The sequence below is a fragment of the Rhinopithecus bieti genome, unplaced genomic scaffold (assembly GCF_001698545.2).
Source record: "Rhinopithecus bieti isolate Rb0 unplaced genomic scaffold, ASM169854v2 scaffold_13704, whole genome shotgun sequence".
Classification (NCBI taxonomy): Eukaryota; Metazoa; Chordata; class Mammalia; order Primates; family Cercopithecidae; genus Rhinopithecus; species Rhinopithecus bieti.
The window spans coordinates 4,285,647-4,305,601 of record NW_016808231.1 but is presented as its reverse complement, the minus strand read 5'-3'; the positions used below and the strand labels follow the sequence as shown (position 1 = coordinate 4,305,601).

Below are 19,955 nucleotides of genomic sequence, written 5' to 3'. Positions count from 1 at the left end.
TTTTTTTTTTTTTTTTTTTTTTTTTTTTGAGATGCAGTCTCGCTCTGTTGCCCAGGCTGGAGTGCAGTGGCGCAATCTCGGCTCACTGTAACCTCCACTTCCTGGGTTCAAGTGATTCTTCTGCCTCAGCCTCCTGAGCAGCTGGGACTACATGCGTGCGCCACCATGCCTAGTTAATTTTTGTGGGTTTTTTGTTTGTTTATTTTTGTTTTTGTTTGAGATGGAGTTTCACTCTGTTGCCCAGGCTGGAGTGCAATGATGCCATCTCAGCTCACTGCAACCTCCGCCTCCCGGGTTAAAGCGATTCTCCTGCCTCAGCCTCCCAAGTAGCTGGGATGACAGGCATGTGCCACCACACTTGTCTAATTTTTTATTTTGAGTAGAGACGGGGTTTCATCATGTTGGCCAGGCTGGTCTCGAACTCCTGACCTCAGGTGATTTGCCCGCCTCGGCCTCCCAAAGTGCTGGGAATACAGGCGTGAGCCACCATGCCCTGCCAAGTTTGCATATTTTTAGTAGAAATGGGGTTTCACCATGATGGCCAGGTTGGTCTCGAACTCCTGACCTCAAGTGATCCGCCCACCTCAGCCTCCCAAAGTGCTGGGATTACAGGCATTAGCCACCGCGCCCAGCCAAAATAACAAGATTATAAAACATGAATATAGCCTGGCATGGTGGCCTGCACCTGTATTCCCAGCTACCAGGGAGGCTGAGGTGGAAGGATCACTGGAGCTTGGGAGGTGGAAGTTTCAGTGAGCCGAGCTCACACCACTGCATTCCAGCCTAGGTGACAGTTGGAGACCCTGTATCAAAAAATAGAAATAAAAAGCATAAATAAGGCCAGGTTTGTTGTCTTCTGTAATCTCAGCACTTTGGGAGGCTGAGGTGGGAGGATCCTTTGAGCCTAGGAGTTCCAGACCAGCCTGAGGCAACATGGTGAGACAGACCCCTGTCTCTGCAAAAAAAAAAAAAAAAAAGCCAGGTGGGTGGTGTCACCTGCAGTCCCAGCTCCTCCGGAAGCTGAGGCAGGAGGCTTGCTTGAGCCTGGGAGGTTGAGACTGCGGTGAGCTGTGATCATGCCACTTTACTCCAGCCTGAGTGACAGAGCAAGAGCCTGCCTCAAAAAATAAAAATTAAAAAATAAATAAAGAGGAGGAAACAAGAGACTCCAGCAGAGAAACTAGCCCAAGCCTGCTGGGCTGCGAGGTGGCCTGGTGTGCGTGTGGTTCAGAGCCCAGGCTTGGGAATAGACATTTCCTGGGTTTGAATCCTGATTCTGCCACCTGCTGGTTGGATCAGTTCCCTGCGGTTGCTGCAGCCAATCACTGTCAGGGGTTCTGGAGGCGGGAATTCTGAAATCAAGGTGTCATAGACTGTGTTCCACCTGAAGGCTCTAGAGGAGCCTCCTCGCCTCTCCTCGCCACCTCACCTTGGTGGCTCAAGGTGTCCCTTGGCTTTGGAGCAACTTGGATGGAGGCTGGGGCCATTATTCTAAGTGAAGCAACTCAGGAGTGGAAAGCAAAGACTGCACGTTCTCACTTGTAAGTGAGCTAAGCCATGGGTATGCAAAGACATACAGAGCGGGAAAATGGACACAGGAGACTCAGGATAATAGAGAGAGGGGGAATGACAGAAAACTACATATTGGAGCCAGGCACGGTGGCTCACACCTGTAATCCCAGCAGTTTGGGAGGCTGAGGCAGGCAAATCATTTGAGGTCAGGAGTTCGAGACCAGCCTGGCCAACGTGGTGGACCCCGTCTCTACTAAAAATACAAAAATTAGCCAGGCATGGTGTTGGGTGCCAGTGACTCCAACTACTCAGGAGGCTGAGGTGGGATAATCTCTTTTTTTGTTCTTTTTTTTTTTTTTTTTTTTTTTTTGAGACAGAGTCTCACTGTGTCGCCCAGGCTGGAGTGCAGTGGTGCGATCTCGGCTCACTGCAAGCTCCGCCTCCCTGGTTCATGCCATTCTCCTGCCTCAGCCTCCCAAGTAGCTGGGACTACAGGCGCCTGCCACCATGCCCGGCTAATTTTTTGTATTGTCTTTTTTAGTAGAGACAGGGTTTCACCGTGTTAGCCAGGGTGGTCTTGATCTCCTGACCTCGTGATCCACCCACCTCAGCCTCCCAAAGTGCTGGGATTACAGGCGTGAGCCACCGCACCGGGCCAGGTGGGAGGATCTCTTGAACCCTGGAGGCGGAGGTTGCAGTGAGCCGAGATGGTGCCACTGCACTCCAGCCTGGGCGACAGAGCAGATTCTGTAAAAAAAAAAAAAAAAAAAAAGTTAAAGATACCCATTCACTTCTGTTGACACCCCAGTGGCCACACTAAGCCATAATGGAGGCTGTGAAATGGAGTCTTGATTCTGAGCAGCTGGGTTCCAGCTGAAAGTCCAGAGTTCCGTTCGTAGGCGTGAGAGGGAGACCCGACAGGAAGAGAGAAGTAGAAGCCTGTTTGCAGCTTTGCAGGAACCGTGGCCCAACCCTCTGGGGAGCAGCTGCTGCTCCTATTACAAGGAGGATCTAGTAATTGGAGAGAGGGTGGAATTCATGGGGGCAGTTGGTTCTTTGTGGAATTGTGAGGATGGGACGTGAGGTTTTCCCCTAACACTTGGGCACAGTGTATGTGGCTATGATAAGTTGATGGTAGACTGGAATTCCTGCTGGGACCCCAGGACAGATCAGAAGTGATGAACATGCCTTAAACATCCAGGAAGTAAAATCGTCCACATTGGTTTGGGTCTAACTCCCCGTGGAGGAAAGCTCCTATGACACCAGCTCTGAGGGGACAGCTTGTCCCAAGTCCCATGTTCCTTCCCTTCTCATCTGGGCACCTGGAGCCCTTGAGCCTGCATCTTCTAACGCCCACGCCCACCTGCCTGCTGTCCGTACGGCCCGCTGTCCCTCCCCAGCACATGGCAGTGGTAGAGGTGGGAGGTTGGTATTTTATCCTCAAGGCTCTCCAGGATGGCAGACATGCCTGTGCTTCTGTTCTTAGACTCTCCAGGCTCAAATCAAAAGACTGGAAATGAACAAGGTGAATAAGAGCACGATGGAGGAGGAGTTGAGAGAAGTAAGTGAGCAGAGGTTCCTCTGCCTTGCCTACTCCCCTACCCAGGGAAACGGAGCCATCCAGGCAAAGCCCGCCAGACAGCCTTCCAGAATTTCCCTCCCTCTTTGTTCATATTGAAAACAAGAGTCAGCTGGGAGTGGTGGCTCATGCCTGTAATCCCAGCAATTTGGGAGGCCAAGGCGGGTGGATCACCTGAGGTCAGGAGTTCGAGACCAGCCTGGCCATGATGAAGCTCCATCTCTACTAAAAATACAAAAAATTAGCCAGGCATGGTGGCAGGTAACTGTAATCCCAGCTACTTGGGAGGCTGAGGCAGCAGAATCGCTTGAACCTGGGAGGCAGAGGTTGCAGTGAACCGAGATTGTGCCTTTGCACTCCAGCCTGGGTGATAAGAGCAAAAACTCAGTCTTAAAAAAAAAAAAAAAAAGCCGGGCACGGGGCTGAAGCCTGTAATCCCAGCACTTTGGGAGGCCGAGACGGGCGGATCACGAGGTCAGGAGATCGAGACCATCCTGGCTAACACGGTGAACCCCCGTCTCTACTAAAAAAATACAAAAAACTAGCTGGGCGAGGTGGCGGGCACCTGTAGTCCCAGCTACGGGAGGCTGAGGCAGGAGAATGGCGTGAACCCGGGAGGTGGAGCTTGCAGTGAGCTGAGATCCGGCCACTGCACTCCAGCCTGGGCGACAGAGCGAGACTCCGTCTCAAAAAAAAAAAAAAAAGAAAGGAAAAGAAGTGTCACATCAACTCCATTTTCAGCAATTGAGGATTATTAACACTTCTATGTGAACTTGAAAATCATACATCAGCTGTGCACAGGGTGGCTCATTCCTGTAATACCAGCACTTTGGGAGGCTGAGATGATAGGATCACTTGAGGCCAGGAGTTTGAGAACAGCCTAGGAAACATAGCAAGATCACAACTCTACAAAAAAAATTTAAAAATTAGCCAGGCATGGTGGAACATACCTATAGTCCCAGCCACTCGGGAGGCTGAGGTGGAAGGATCCCTTGAGCCCAGGAGGTGGAGGCTGCAATGAGCTATGATTGTGCCACTGCACTCCAGCCTGGGCAACCTCGAGCAAGATCCTGTCTGAAAAACAATAATAATAATAATAATAATAATAATAAAATCATACATCAACTTCCCTGTTATAGGAAAACCTTGGCTTTGATCCCAAGATCATGTTTGAATCCACATAGACCCCAGGGTTGCATTTAAGCCAAGGCTAAAAGTCCAGAGTCCCAAACTAGAAGCACCAGACCCAAGGGGTGTGATGTCTCCCAGCTTTGCCTTCCTCCATCCCAGCAGCCTCACCTCCCTGAGCTCCCTGTCTCCCTAGAAAGCCGACAGGAGCGCCCTGGCAGGCAAGGCAAGCCGAGCTGACCTGGAGACCGTGGCCTTGGGGATGAATGAGATGATTCAGGGCATGCTCTTCAAGGTCACGATCCACGAGGACAACTGGAAGAAGGCTGTGGAGGAGCTCAGCAAGGATGTTAACATGAAGGTGAGTGCCCCTGTGTTGATTTTCACTTTCTTCCTAACAAATTAACCAACACTTAGCAACTGCAAACAACAAACGTTCTCAGTTTAGGAGGAGCAAGAATTTGGGAGTGACCCAGCAGGTTAGCTGGGTGGCTCAGGGTCTCCCATGAAATTGCAGTCAAGATGTCATCCAGGGCTGGTCTCATCTGAAGGCTCGAATGAGGCTGGATGAGCCAATTCAAAGGAAATTCCCTCACGTGGCTGTTGGTAACACTCTTCAGTTCCTCATCCCATGGACTCCGCCTTAGGGCCACTTGAGTGGCCTCATGACATGGCAGCTGACATCCCCCAGAGCAAATGATCCAAGAGAGGAAGGAAGAACCTGCAATGTATTTGTGTATGTGTGTGTGTGTGTGTGTATGTGTATACAGGGCCTTACTCTGGGCACCTTCTCCATACATAATCAATACATGAATTGATCCCCATTTCACAGAGGAGAACACTGAGCCTCAGAGGTTATTATACTTCCCTCAGGAAACGCTGCTGCTCATGGTGGAGCTGGGACTCAAACCCAGAGCTGCCTGATTCTAAACCTAATTTAACCTCTTTGGGTCAGCCCAGCCACCTCAGTTGCAAGAACCATGTAGCACTCTTGTTGGACCAACTGTCCGGTCTATGACACTATACTAATTGAGGAAGGGGCTTTGACTCCTCTAGACATTTCCCTGGGGTCTGGCACATCACTGGCAGTCAGTAAATGATGAATAAATAAATGAATGACTGTCATGGACCCTCAGAGACTCCCCTCCTCCACCCCACATCCCTGCGCTTACCCAGCAGAGAGGCATAGTTAGCCTCCAGGATGGTTGCCAGCCATGCCTCTTGGTATTCACACGGTTGTGTAGCCCCCTCCCAGCTTGTGTAACCAACAGGATATTAGAGAGATGATGGAGGGTGACTTCCTTCCATCATAAAAGACACTGCAGCCAGGTGTGGTGGCTCACGCCTATAATCCCAGTACTTTGGGAGGCCAAAGCAGGCAGATCGCTTGAGCCCAGGAGTTCAAGACCAGCCTGGGCAACATAGTGAAACTCTGTCCTCCCCGCCAAAAAAACAAAAAGCCAGGTGTGGTGGCAGACACCTGCAGTTCCAACTACTCAGGAGGCTGAGGTGAGAGAATACCTGAGCCTGGGAGGTTGAGACGGCAGTGAACCAAAATCGTGCCACTGCACTCCAGCCTGGGCAACAGGAGCATCCTGGCAGGCACTCAGAGTGAGACCCTATCTCAGAAAAAAAGGTGGGGGCTCAAAACAACCAAAAGCAACACATGAAGAGATTGTACTTGTTTCCTGGTTTAATTGAACCAAGTCTACAAATGGGCTGGAGATGACATCCAAGTCAGGAATTGTTGCTAATTGTATTAAACATAATAGTATTATGGTTATAGAATAAAATGTTATCACACTCAAATATTTATTAGGAAAATGTCACCATTTCTGTAACTAAAAAAAAAAAAAAAATACTCCAGCCGCTAGGCACAGTGGCTCAACGCCTGTAATCCCAGCACTTTGGGAGGCTGAGACGGGTGGATCACGAGGTCAGAAGATTGAGACCATCCTGGCTAACAAAATACAACAAAAATTAGCCAGGCATGGTGGCGGGTACCTGTCGTCCCAGCTACTCAGGAGGCTGGGGCAGGAGAATGGAGTGAACCCTGGAGGCAGAGCTTGTAGTGAGCCGAGATTGCACCACTGCACTCCAGCGTAGGCAACAGAGTGAGACTCCGTCTCAAAAAAAAAATACTCCATCAGGTGGCACAGTGGCTCACACCTGTAATCCCAACACTTTGGGAGGTTGAGATGGGAGGATCACTTGAGTCCAGGGGTTCCAGACCAGTGCTGGCAACATAGCAAGACTGTATATCTGCTTTAAAAAATGATTTTTGGCCAGGCACAGTGGCTTATGCCTGTAATCCCAACACTTTGAGAGGCATAGGTGGGTGGATCACTTGAGATCAGGAGTTTGAGACCGGGCTGACCAACATAGTGAAACACCATGTCTACTAAAAATACAAATTAGCTGGATATGGTAGTGGATGCCTGTAATCCCAGCTACTCGGGAGACTGAGGCAGGATAATCACTTGAACCCAGGAGGTGGAGGTTGCAGTGAGCTGAGATCGCACCATTGCACTCCAGCCTGGGCAACAGGAGTGAAACTCCATCTCAAAAATAAATAAATAAAATAAAAGTAAATAAATAAGGCCGGGTGCAGTGGCTCACACCTGTAATCCCAGCACTTTGGGAGGCTGAGGCGGGCAGATCACGAAGTCAGGAGTTCGAGACCAGCCTCGCCAATATGGTGAAACCCCGTCTCTACTAAAATACAAAATTAGGCTGGGCGTGGTGTCTCACATCTGTAATCCCAGCACTTTGAGAGGCTGAAGTGGGCGGATCACCTGAGGTCAGGAGTTCAAGATCAGCCTGGCTAACATGGTNGGCTCACACCTGTAATCCCAGCACTTTGGGAGGCTGAGGCGGGCAGATCACGAAGTCAGGAGTTCGAGACCAGCCTCGCCAATATGGTGAAACCCCGTCTCTACTAAAATACAAAATTAGGCTGGGCGTGGTGTCTCACATCTGTAATCCCAGCACTTTGAGAGGCTGAAGTGGGCGGATCACCTGAGGTCAGGAGTTCAAGATCAGCCTGGCTAACATGGTGAAACCCTGTGTCTCCTAAAAAATACAAAAAAATTAGCTGGGCATGGTGGCGGGTGCCTGTAGTCCCAGCTACTTGGGAGGCTGAGGCAGGAGAATGGCATGAACCTGGGAGGTGGAGCTAGCAGTGAACCAAGATCGTGCCACTGCACTCCAGCCTGGGCAACAGAGTGAGACTCCATCTCAAAAAAAAAAAAAAAGCCAGGCATAGTGGCATGTGCCTGTAGTCCCAGCTACTTGGGAGGCTGAGGCAGAGGTTGCAGTGAGCAGAGATGGCACCACTGCACTCCAGCCTGGGTAATAGAGAGGGATTCCATCTCAAAAATAAATAAATAAAATTAAAAATAAATAAATACGATTATGATAGTCGCACAACTCTGTAAATATTCTAAATGCCATAAACCTGCCCACTTTACATACAGACCCTCAATAAACGTGTTGAGTGTGTGAATGTCAGGTGCAGTGGAATCACTGCGAGAAAGATTTCTCAGACCTCCCAGCCTGCAGTTGAGCTTGGTTTGATTTGGTCTTTTGGAGACAGTAGCTGATGGTGTTTTTTGCTTTGGCTGCTAGGAAGCTCACCTTGCAGCTCCCCTCTACCAATAGCATCTAGTAGGGGTTGAGCCTCATCGAAGCTGTGTCATTTTCCCTTTCCTGGACTCTCTCACTATTTTAGTTGAATTTTGTTATACCCTGTAACTTCCCAGGTTGCTGCAACCCCTCTTCTGGAAGGAGGCAAGGTGTGAACTCATTGACTGTTCTTTCTTTTCTTCCCCTTGGCTGTTGGCAGCTAGTCCACAGTGATCTGGATCCATTGAAGAAAGAAATGGAAGAGGTCTGGAAAATAGTCCGGAAGCTGCTGATGGAGGGCTTAAGATTGGATCCTGACAGTGCTGCCGGCTTTAGAAGGTGAGTGCCCGCCCGAGCCCCTCCTGGTAGGAATCCTGCTGCCCAGGCTGTGGGGGACACACCCTGGAAGCTCTGGGAGGAAAGATTCCAGACCTGTGGATGGGGGGACAGGGGCTTGGCTATGGCTGACAGCACCGAGGAGGAGGGAAGCTTTGGCCTGAGCTGGCAGAGGTGATCCAGCCCTATTCCCGCCAATGGGGAAACCAAGGCTCAGAGAGGGAAGGGGACCTGGGCAGATCCAGGACCACTGACGCCCACCCAGACAGTGCCCCAGGCAGAGGGACCCAATATTTATGGGGCTCCTGTCCTCAGACCACCCCTCACACAGCTTTAAAGGCCATCCGTTGTGTTTGGGGCGGCAGAGAAACCACAAGGGTGGTCGGAGACTGCAGGACCTGTGGGGCTGAGCTGGGCCGGGCACTCGTGGGAGGGGTTCAGCCCTGGGGCCTGGGCTGGCTGCAGCCTCCTGCACATGGCCTGGGCCCAGCAGGGGCAGCGGCTGAGGACCGTGTGCCTTTCAGGAAGCTGTTCGAGCACGTGAAGTGCATCTCTTGTGACCGGCCCGTGGAGATGTTGACTGGCCCGTGAGTACTGCCGCCCAGGGTGCCCTGGCCCTAAGGGCTTGTGGGGCCCGTGGATGTTTTCTCCGTGCCCCTCCATGTGCACTGTTCCATGCGCGGTGTGTGTCTACACATCCATATACAGCCTTCTCTAGCCATCGAGTCCATACATGTCCACATGCACCATTCTGTATGCACCAGGTGTCTACACATCCACATACACTGTTCTGCACCATCAAGTCCGTACACATCCATTTACACTCTTCTGTATGTGCCATGTGTATCCACATTTATATACAGTGTTCCCCAGCCTTCAAGATACACATGTCCACATACCCTGTTCTACAGCCATCAAAAATATACAAATATGTGGCCTTGTGTGATGGTGCCTGCCTTTAGTCCCAGCTACTGGGGAGGCTGAGACGTGAGGATGGCTTGAACCCGGGAGTTTGAGGCTGTAGTGAGCTAGGATTGTGCCACTGCTATCCAGCCTGGGTGACAGTGAGACCTCATATCAAAAAAAAAAAAAAAAATGCCATGTTGCCAAGGCTGCTCTCAAACTCCTGACCTTGAGTGATCTGCCCACCCCAGCCTCCCAAAGTGCTGGCATTATAGGTGTATGCCACCGCGCCTAGCCTGGTTTTTACTTTTGGAAAGAGAACAATTGTTTTTTGTGTCTTACTGTGATGATCAGAGCTCCTGAGATGCCTCTCGGGGGGCCTCTTCTACTTCTATGCTGTGGACGCTTCTGGCATTCGAGGGTGGCGACCTGAGCCTGCACCTCCTTCCTCCTACTGGGAAGGCTTCCTGGAAGGGTGGGAGCTGAGCCCTCTGCTGGCCTGGCACGCCTCCCACAGCCCCTGCTGCACCCTTGTCCTCCAACAGACATCTGGTCACCATCCGCAAAGCCCACCTGCTGTCCCGGCTGCGGCCAGCCAGCGCCAACAGCTACGAGTACTTGCAGCGGCAACAGATGAGGTGAGCAGGGTGGGCGCCCCGCATGGAGGCCTCTCTGGGGCCTGGGAACCCTGTTCCTGCAGAGACACATCCTCCAGGCCCAGGGACCTGAGATTGTCCTGGACATGGCCAGCCCTTCGCAAGACAGGCACTCTGAGAGGTGGCTGGGGTGGCAGACAGGCCCACGAGATGATGGCGGATGGAGGAACTGACATATTTACTGCGCATCTATTGTGGGCCAAGAACTGTTAGAGGGTTTCTTATTTAAATCTCACAACCTCCTGTGAGCTAGGGTTCCTATGCCCATGTCCCTGTCTCTTGCCGGAGGAAATCGGTGATGATGGGGCACCCTCAGGGGGCCGCTGCTGTGCCCGGCAGGCACTATGCGAAGAGCACCTTGTTGAGTCCCCACAGCTGCCCTCTAAGATGTATCCTGGTGCCATCCCATGTCACAGTTGAAGAAACCGAGGCTCAGAGAACTGCAATGACCTGCCCAGGGTCACTGCTAGCAAGTGGCAGGGCTGATGTCCAAACCCTCAGGTTTCCACTGCACCCAGCTGGCTCCCTAGGTCCCAGCCCCACCCCTCAACCTCCTGACATCCCACGGCTCTATGGATCTCCCCAGCCTCCAACCCTGCTGTGGGGACATCTGGCCAGGTGGGGGAAGAACTGGTGAATAGTCACCACAGCCATGGGAAGGGGAGGGACATGGGGGCCTGCGCTGACTCTGTCACCCTCCCTCCCTGGCTCCTTGAGATCAAGAGATTACAAGGACACGCTCTTCGGGCCAGGGGTCCAAAGGGAAATGGCTGGGTCTGGGGAACTGCAGGTCTCAGTTTGATTCCTCTGCCCTACTGTGTGCATCTGTATCCATCCTGGCCCCATGCCTGCCTGGCTGTGCCAGCTAAACACAAACTGAAAGAAATGCTGGTCTTCCCTCGATGCTGACCAGGCCCTTGGGCCCATCCTGGGCTCTGGGGTGCAGGGTCTCCAGGTCGCTGCTGACCCACTGCCCTGCCACAGGGAACAGCAGCGGCTGCAGCGCCAGGACCTCAGTATCCAGGAGGATTATCAGCAGGACTGGGGTGACGGCCCCCAAAACGCTGCCAGCCTCAAGTGCAAGTCCTGCAACCTGTCGACGCTCTATCCCTATGGGGATCCCCACATGATCGACTATGACAGCGTGAGTCTGGCCGGGGCCTCCTTCCCGGAGGGTGGACGTCAGTGCACCCCAGCCCCAAGTGTGGGACCAGGCCTCGAGCGGTGGGCGACCCCAGCAGAGGCTGCACTCTGTCTTCTGGGCTTCTGTGTGCACCAAAGTTCGGGGGAGGCTGGGTCGGGGGCTCCCTAACCCGGGACCTGGGCCATCCAACAGGCTGAGGTGGACATCCTGGGCGTGGATGGGATCCTGTACAAAGGCCGCATGAACAGCCAGAGGGGGGCTCAGCCCTCGGCCGTCGCAAAGGAGCTGGCAGGTGAGGGGCATCGTGCTCCCTAGGGCACCCTTGCCTGGGGCCCTGGTTCTGCTGGGCAGGGTGAGAGGGTGCAGGTGGGGCCCAGACCCAGCACTATCCCTGACCGGGGAGTCCTCACATAATCAGTCACAAAAATTAGGTCACAGCAGGCCCCCAGGAGACTAGGTCTTTGCAATGGGGGAGGGAGACTGCAAGAGCGAGGATCTGCCGCTGCTGAGATCAACAGCTGACCAGAGGGAGGGCTGTGGCCACAGGACAATGGCCTGTGACGAAGAACCATGGGCTAGGAAGGGTGCTAGGTGGGTGCCAAGGGATGCTAGTCCACGGAGCGGGGACTGGACAGCTGCCCTGAAGCCCTTTAAGAGGGACTAAGACTTAGCTGGATGAAGGGGTCGGGTTAGAGGAGAGTGGTCGTGTGGCAGGAACGGTGTGTGCAAAGGCCCTGTGGTGGGTGGAAGCCAGGCACAGGCAGGCGCTCAGGACGCCAAGTCTCCCTGGAGGGCGGAGACTGGGGTGGGGCAGTGGGGTGACAAGGAGGAGACTTGGGCCGGACCCCAGAGGCTGTGTGTTAATATCACAGGTAAGGGTTGGGTCATTGGGAAACCCAGACGTGTGCACATCTGGAATCAGTCGATGTGGTTGCTGCAGTGCTGAGGCCTGGCTCTGGCCGGCTCCTGCTGGGACCCCAAGACTCTGGAGTCCATCACTGGGTTCAAAGGATAAAAAGAGGAGCCTTCTCTGCACAACCCTCGAAGGCTCTTCCCCCTTGGGGATGATGAGTTCTAAATTTTGCCCCTGGGTGGGAGCCACACACCACCCCATAAGGAGTGGTCCTGGAGCCACAAGATGGCTGAGGCCTGAACTCCACCCGCAGAAATTCTGGGGTTTTTTGTTGTTTGTTTGTTTGTTCGTTTTGAGGCAGAGTCTCGCTCTGTCGCCCAGGCTGGAGTGCAGTGGTGCGATCTCAGTTGACTGCAACCTCCACCTCCTGGATTCAAGCGATTCTCCTGCCTCAGCCTCCTGAGTAACTGGGACTACAGGTGCGCGCCACCACACCCAACTAAATTTTTGCATTTTTAGTAGAGACGGGGTTTCACCATGTTTGGCCTCAAGTGATCCACCTGCCTCAACCTCCCAGAGTGCAAGGATTACAGGCATGAGCATCTGTGCCTGGTCCTCCAGCAGAAATTCTTTCTCGCCACCGCTGTGCCTTTACTGACTCGAAGACTAAACACCAGACATGGAAGAATGGAAAGGGGGACTGTTTCATCAGCGTGCTGGGCAAAGAAGGAGGCACCCTGCATTTGTCTTCTGGGGCTGCCAAGACAAATTACCACAAGCAGGATGGCTTAAAACAGCTGAAGTTTCCTTCATTCCCAACCCATGCAGCACGCCATCCCATTGACCGGGCGCGGTGGCTCACGCCTGTAATCCCAGCACTTTGGAGGCCGAGGGAGGCAGATCATGAGGTCAGGAGATCGAGACCATCCTGGCTAACACGGTGAAACCCCGTCTCTACTAAAAATACAAAAAAAATTAGCCAGGCTTGGTGGCAGGCACCTGTAGTCCCAGCTACTGGGGAGGCTGAGGCAGGAGAATGTCACGAACCCGGGAAGCGGAGGTTGTAGTGAGCCGAGATCACGCCACTGCACTCCAGCCTGGGCGACAGAGTGAGACTCCGTCTCAAAAAAAAAAAAAAAAAAAGACAATAACAGCTGAAGTTCCAGCCTGGGCAACAGCAAATTAGCTGGGCATGGTGGTGTGTGTCTGTAGTCCCAGCTTCTCAGGAGGCTGAAGTAGGAGGATCGCTTGAGCTCAGGAATTTGAGGCTGCAGTGAGCCATGATCTCACCACTGTACTCCAGCCTGGGCAACACAGCCAGACCCTGTTAAAAAAAAAAAAAAGAATAGAACAAAGCCAAACAACAACAACAACAACAAAATACAGCCAGAGTTGATCCTCCCGCTGTCCTGGAGGCTGGAAATCCTAAATCAAGGGGTCAGCAGGGCTGCACTCCTTCCCTGCCTCTTCAGCTTCTGGGGCCGCTGGCACTCTGTCCCCATGTGGGCTTCTCTTCTGTGTGCCCTCTCCTCTGTCCCCCACAAGGACATTTGTCTTTGGATTTGTGCCCGACCTAACCCAGGATGATCTCATCTCAAGATCCTTAACCTAATTTTACCTGCAAAGATCCTTTCTCCAAATAAGGTCACATTCACAGCTTCTAGGAGATGTCTCTTTTTGGGGAGCATCATTCAACACACCCTGTTTCCAAGCGGGCCGGACACCATCTCAAACCCTGCATTCTCCCTGGTGGGATGTGGCTCGTCTTGGAGAGGACTGGCCGTTCCAGCCCCTGCCCCTGCCTGGTATCTGCTGGGAGGGCTCAGGCTGGGCGTCAGGGATCACCAGGCAGGATCACAACAGTGGCTAATATTTAATATTTAATGAACCGCGACTTCATGCCAGGCCCTGCCCCACCTCCTTCACCTTCCAACAACCTGCCAAGGAGTTTCACAAATGACCAGCTGAGGGCTGCTTGCTGGAGGGCCAGGGCAGATGGAGTCCACATCTGATGCACCCAGTCCTGTCCCCACTCATCCACTGACCTCCCCAAGGACTGTCACCCTAGAGGGAGGGGCTTTCCCCCTTGGCTTATTCATTCCCAAGACCCACACCGCAAGCCAGGACTTGAATCATGATGGCGTCAACCGCTTTGTCTTTGTTTTTTTGAGGCGGAGTTTCACTCTTGTTGCCAAGGCTGGAGTGCAGTGGGGCGGTCTCAGTTCACTGCCATCTCAACCTCCGGGGCTGAAGAAATCCTCCCACTTCAGCCTCCCAAATGGGTGGAACTACAGGCGTGTGCCACCACACTTGGATACTTTTTGTATTTTTAGTAGAGACAGGTTTTTGCCATGTTGGCCAGGCTGGTCTCAAACGTCTGGCCTCAAGTGACCCACCTGTCTCGGCCTCCCGAAGTCCTGGGATTACAGGTGTGAACCACTGCGCCGGGCCTCATGTAACTTATTGACTACTATATATTGTATTGAAATTGTGATGGATTTATACCATCTTAAAGCTGAAAAGTGGTAAGTGAAACCATCGTAAATCAGGGACGTTCTGTATTAGAAATCAGTTGGAAACCTATCTGTGGCCAGATCTTGATCAGTTTGTTGTTGTCACTCATTTATTTCCCCAAAAGAACTTTCTAACTCAAAACACTCAAAGCCAGGTACAGTGGCTCACACCTGTAATCCCAGCACTTTGGGAAGCTGAAGCCGGAGGATCACTTGAGCGCAGAAGTTTGAGACCAACCTGGGCAACATGGTGAAACCCCGCCTTTACAAAAAATACAAAAATTAGCGGGGCGTGGTGAGGCACCCTGTAGTCCCAGCTACTTGGGGGACTGAGGCTGGAGGATCACTTGAGCCCAGGAGGTTCCGGCTGCAGTGAGCCATGATTGTGCCACTGCACTGCAGCCTGGGCAAAAGAATGAGACTTGGTCTCAAACAAAAAAGAAAGAAAAAAGAAAAGAAATGTCCAGAATAGAACAATCTATAGACAGAAGGAAAATTGGTGATTTCCAGGGGCTGGGGTTTAAAGGGAGAGTGACTGCTTAACGGGGACAGGGCCCCTTTTGGGGTGATGGAAATCTTTCAGAACAAGGTCACAGTGGTGGTGTGCAACGCTGTGTGTGTCCTAAATGCCTCTGAATTGTGCATTTAAACTGGTTAATTTTACTTCATGTGGATTTTACTTTGAATAATGAAAAAAAAAAAGATGAAGAACAGGAAGATGCGGGTGGGGCATTTGCGTGCTCTGGCCCCAGCGGGACAGTTAAACCGTAAATAGCCCTGCCCACATTTCACCTGTGTCTTACTGTGCTGGAGTCACGCTGCACTCCTCCCTGGTCTTGAGTTTCTTTCAAAGAGGCTTCTTTTCTATCTTAGCCTTGAGACACTCTCAACTCAAGAAGGCAAGGAAGGCTGGGCGCAATGGTTCACGCCTGTAATTTCAGCACTTAGGGAGGTCAGGGTGGGAGGATAGCTTGAGCCCAGGAGTTCAGACTAGCCTGGGCAACACAGTGAGACCTCCTCCCTAAGAAACATTTAAAAAATTAACCAGGAGTGGTGGCGCACACCTGTAGTCCCAGCTCCTCGGGAGGCTGAGGTAGGGAGGATTGCTTGAGCCCAGGAGTTCAAGGCTGCGTAAGCTCCAGCCTGGGTGACAGGGCAAGACACTGCCTCAAGAAAAAAGAAAAGAAAAAAAAAGAAGGCAAGGAGGGAGGAACATTGTCTCATAAAGGAATGGACCAGGAGGTTTGGGAAATGGGGCTGGTCCCACCAGAGGGAGAAGCCTGGCCGGTGCTGGGATCGGCCTGACACAGGCCCAGGGGTGGATGCCACCCAAACCTGTCTTTTCTTTTCTGCTAAGCTGTGAAGGCCCCATGTCCCCCATCACAAAGCCTGTATGACCGTGTGCACTCCAGTGCCCTGTTGGGCGCCATCTGCCCCGTGAGTACCTGGCTCCCCCCCGCCAGCCCAGCTGTGATTCTGGAAGAGTCTCCGGTCCCTCCTCGTCTCATCCCATCCCCCACATCCCGCCTGGGCTCTCCTGTCCACCTCCTCCACCTCCTGCATGCTTTGCCTGCCCATGGTGCTTCAGAGATGCTCTCTGGACCCGGTGCCATCCCTGGGGCCTAGGCCAGGCATCTGTCCCTAGCATCCACCCAGCTGCAGGGGTGGGGACAAGGGAGCTGAGGTTGGAAGGAACTGAGCTCCTCTGGTTCAAATCACCATGTAGCAGGCATCTGAGGGTACTTTACAGTTTACAAGGCAGTTTCTCCCTTACCTCATCTGAACCTCATCCCAACTGCTGTGAGGTAGGCACTGTTTGCCCATTTCCCAGAGGAGGGAGCAGAGGCTCGGTCACCTGAGCTGTGGCCCAAGGTCACAGAGCTAGTGAGCTGGAAGCTGAGCCCAGATCCGTGGACTCCAAGCTCCATGTTCTCTCCTGGGGGCTCTGCTCCCCTTAAGCAAATATTTCTGGTCTCATTTATATTGGGTCACCCACCCAAGACATTTAGGGTGCCCAGGGCCCAGGCGAGGTATGGCACCCAGCCAGCCATGCCCCGTACAGTGCTTCTAGTCCTGGGCTTCTCTTCTCCCTAGTGGGGATGGCCCTATCAGGCTAGTGTCTCCCAGGAAGGTTCTTGGCACACATCTGGGGTTTCTTCTGCTCCTCCCAGCCCTGTGCCCCAGCAACAGTGCCCACTCAGCTGCCTCAGGCCCTCACCCGACGATGCCAGCTCGGCCACCTTCCCTGCCACCTCTGCCGCTGCTGCCACCGCTGATTCCACCCCTGAGGGACCCCCAGCAGGCCCCAGGGTCCACCAGGCTCTCAAGAGCTCCACACATTGAGTCCCGAGTCAGCAGGAAGCCCCCAGAGGAGCGCGCCAACCCGTGAGCCCCACCCTGCTGCGCCCCCCACCACCAAGTCCCCTCCACATCTGAGGCTGAGACCCATGAGCCCCCCCACCCCCACCAAGTCCCCTCCACGTCCGAGGCTGAGACCCATGTGCCCTCCCCCCTGCACCAGGTCCCCTCCACATCCCCAGCTGAGACCCAGGGCCCTGAGCCTGACCCAGAAAGGGTGCTGGGGCCCTGGATAGAGGGGAGGGGTCTGTGTAGGGGACCCCCATGTTGACCCAGTGGCTGTTTTATCTTGTGCATATAAATACAAACAGCATAGTGCACGTTCTCATTCTACATTGTCATATAAACACAGCTTTCTAGAGTGAACTTTCCAACAAGCCAATTTAATTCCTTGATCCATTTTCAATGCAACACCAAGTGGTTTTAAAAACACTTTTCCAGCCGGGCGCGGTGGCTCACACCTGTAATCCCAACACTTTGGGAGACCGAGGTGGGCGGATCCCCTGAGGTCAGGAGTTCGAGACCAGCCTGACCAACATAGTGAAACCCCATCTCTACTAAAAATACAAAAATTAGCTGGGCGTGGTGGTGGGCACCTGTAATTTCAGCCACTTGGGGGGCTGAGACAGGAGAATCGCTTGAATCCGGGAGGTGGAGGTTGCGGTGAGCCAAGATAGCGCCACTACACTCCAGCCTGGGCAACAAAGAGTACAACTCTGTCTCAAAAAACCAAACAAAACAAAACAAAACGCTTTTCCTTTTTATTTGCTGAAATGATTTCATTAGAATCACTTCCAATTACAGCTCTTGCCACTGTGCATTTCATTTGGGGGCCATTATTTCAAGACCCATTTCCCCACGGGAACCAGACTGGGCTGTGTGCATCCTTTTTATTTCATGTTATTTCTACCAGTAACTGGTTATTAATTTTTTTAAAACAAAATCTGATTGTTTACATTTGCCTCTTGGCTGATCCATGAGGAGGCTGGTGCGGCGCCTGTGGGATATTCTGGGATGGCCGTCCCATCCAGGGCTAGGTGCCACTTGCCTGTTTCAAGTCTTTCTGGTTCCCCTGCTCACCACCAATGCGTTTGGTGGAAAAAGAGCCAACTGTGAGGTCACACCGTCTCGCTGCGGCAATTCAGGGATTGGCCTTGGCACGCAGAGCAGAGGGCTCCCCCCAGGCTCGCCTCCCCACGATGCTTCTGGCCTTATTTCTTCCCCTTCTGACAGTTTGCCTGTCTCTCCATTCAACTTCCTCCCTTTCAATCCTGCTCCCTCTTCCCTTTCTCGCCCCTAGCGTTGTCCTGTTTTGCTCTCTCCTGTTCTATTGACAGTCCAGTCCTATTTCAGAGACTAAAATAATGTCCCTGTGCAGGGGTGAAGCCTGACCCCCCGCCATGGTCTCCAGTGTCCACTCGATCCTGGGGTGGCACTGGGGAGTTGAGGGGCTGTTGGGGAGCTGCCAGGTGGGAGGTGGAGGGGGCTCCCCATTCACTCCCCTTGGCTGCCTAGGAGGGGACTTGGGGCTCCAGGCTCTCCCCGGCCCCGGTGGCCATCAGCTTCTGGGGACACTGCACACCTACTCTGTTCCTATTGTCCTCATGGTCCCTGGCCCAGCTCACTGCGACCTGCAACCACCCTGGCTGCTCTTTTCTTTCTCCAAAGACTGTGTTCAAATGAGGCCAAGCCCCTCCTGACCCGGGTGACACCTATCCAAGCTGCCCTGGGGATGCTTTCTGGTGCAGCCCTGGCCGCCACCCGACTCCAATACCACAGATGAGTATTTTAGGCCATTTCTGCCCAGAACAAAATCTTCCACTTTTCTGATCGCGGATGAGGGGACTGGCGGGGTACCTTCTGTTTAGAGAAGTGGGACTTGCTGGTCCCTCCTTTGGCCACCACCCGAGGCTCAGCCAGTGGGCAGGAGAGAAGGCACCCAGGGTCACAGAACAAGAGGCCCAACTTGCTGGCCCCCACCAGGAGGCTGAACCAACTGGGTCCTGTGACTTCCACCCCTCCCACTGCAGGGAGGCGTGGCACCCGCTCTGCTGGGCTGGGAGGGGAGGGCTCCCAGGGGACACCAGGCCAGGCCATCTTGACCCATGGCATCCAGGGCATCCCCTGGTCCTGCAAAGCTGGACCCCACTCTCTGTAGTGCCCCTCACTGCCTGTCCCCACTGGACCCCTCCAGAGCACCGTCCCAGCCCCTTGGGTGTACAAGCCAGGGCTGGAGTGGGTTTCTGCAGCCCAGCAGGTGAGGATCGAGGCCTAGGGGCATCTCCTCTGCATCCTCACAGGCCGCCTGGGGGCTTGGGAAGGTGGGGACCCCGGCCCCACAGCAGGCCCATGGGGAGCAGTCCCAGAAGAAGGCAGTGCCCGAGGGAGGGTGTGGGGCAGGCTGGCCTTGGCCTGGTCCCAGGTGGGAGCCGCAGGCAGAATCTCCCCAGCCCACACTAGTGCAGAGGGGTAGGGCCTGCAGCCTTGGAAGCCGGGAGCGGGGGAGTTGCGCTGCTCCCTGGGCCGCAGTTGTGGCTTGGTTGGGCATAGTGGCTCACACCTGTAATCCCAGCACTTCTGGAGGCAGAGACTGGAGGACTGCTTGAATCCAGGAGTTCCAGACTGCCAGGGCAACAGTGAGACCCAGTCTCTACAAAAAAATAAATAGCCCTGCGTGGTAGAGCATGTGTGTGGCCCCAGCTACTGGGGAAGCTGAGGCAGGAGGATCACTTGAGCCCAGGAGGTCAAGGTTCAGTGAGCTATGATTGCACCACTGCACTCCAGCCTGGGTGACAGAGAGCCTGTCTCAGAAAAAACAACAACATGGCTGGGCGTGGTGGCGCCTGCCTGTAATCCCAGCACTTTGGGAGGCCGAGGTGGGCAGATCACCTGAGGTCAGGAGTTCGAGACTAGTCTGGGCCAATATGCTGAAACCCCATCTCTACTAAAAATACAAAAAATTAGCTGGACGTGGGGGCACACACCTGTAATCCCAGCTACTAGGGAGGTTGAGGCAGGAGAATCTCTTGAACCCAGGAAGTGGAGGTTGCAGTGAGCTGAGATCGCGCCATTGCACTCCAGCCTGGGCGACAAGAGCGAGACTCCGTCTCAAAAAAAAAAAAAAAAAGAAGACAGATGAATTGGTCATGTGGGGAGGGGAGACTGGGGAGGGAGGGACACGGGGCTCTGTGAATGCGGTGGACAGGAAGGGGAAGGAGGGTCCCACCTTGAGGTGCTGCTGGAATAGAGGAGATGCTGTGTGGTGACCACCTCACACTGCCAGGCCCAGCCCAGCCCAGCCCAGCCCAGTTCAGCCCAGCCCAGTTCAGCCCAGCCCAGCCCAGCCCAG

The 19,955-nt window shown here is 53.6% G+C and overlaps 1 protein-coding gene across 5 annotated transcripts in view; it reads left to right on the top strand.

Annotated features, from left to right (window-relative positions):
- Positions 1-16,759, top strand: part of CUNH16orf96 (chromosome unknown C16orf96 homolog) — a 43,935-nt gene extending 27,176 nt beyond the window's left edge. For 2 of the 5 annotated variants that reach the window (XM_017886416.1, XM_017886415.1), the window contains 8 exons: positions 2,999-3,073; positions 4,416-4,580; positions 8,064-8,182; positions 8,704-8,766; positions 9,628-9,720; positions 10,723-10,882; positions 11,075-11,174; positions 16,420-16,681. In XM_017886416.1, the coding sequence (XP_017741905.1) occupies positions 2,999-3,073; positions 4,416-4,580; positions 8,064-8,182; positions 8,704-8,766; positions 9,628-9,720; positions 10,723-10,882; positions 11,075-11,174; positions 16,420-16,637 (993 nt within the window). In that variant the 3' untranslated portion in view covers positions 16,638-16,681. Of the gene's footprint in view, positions 1-2,998; positions 3,074-4,415; positions 4,581-8,063; positions 8,183-8,703; positions 8,767-9,627; positions 9,721-10,722; positions 10,883-11,074; positions 11,175-15,605; positions 15,690-16,419 lie in introns of all 5 variants that reach the window. The other 3 variants (XM_017886417.1, XM_017886419.1, XM_017886418.1) reach the window with 3 other exon arrangements.
- The last annotated feature ends 3,196 nt before the right edge of the window (positions 16,760-19,955 follow it).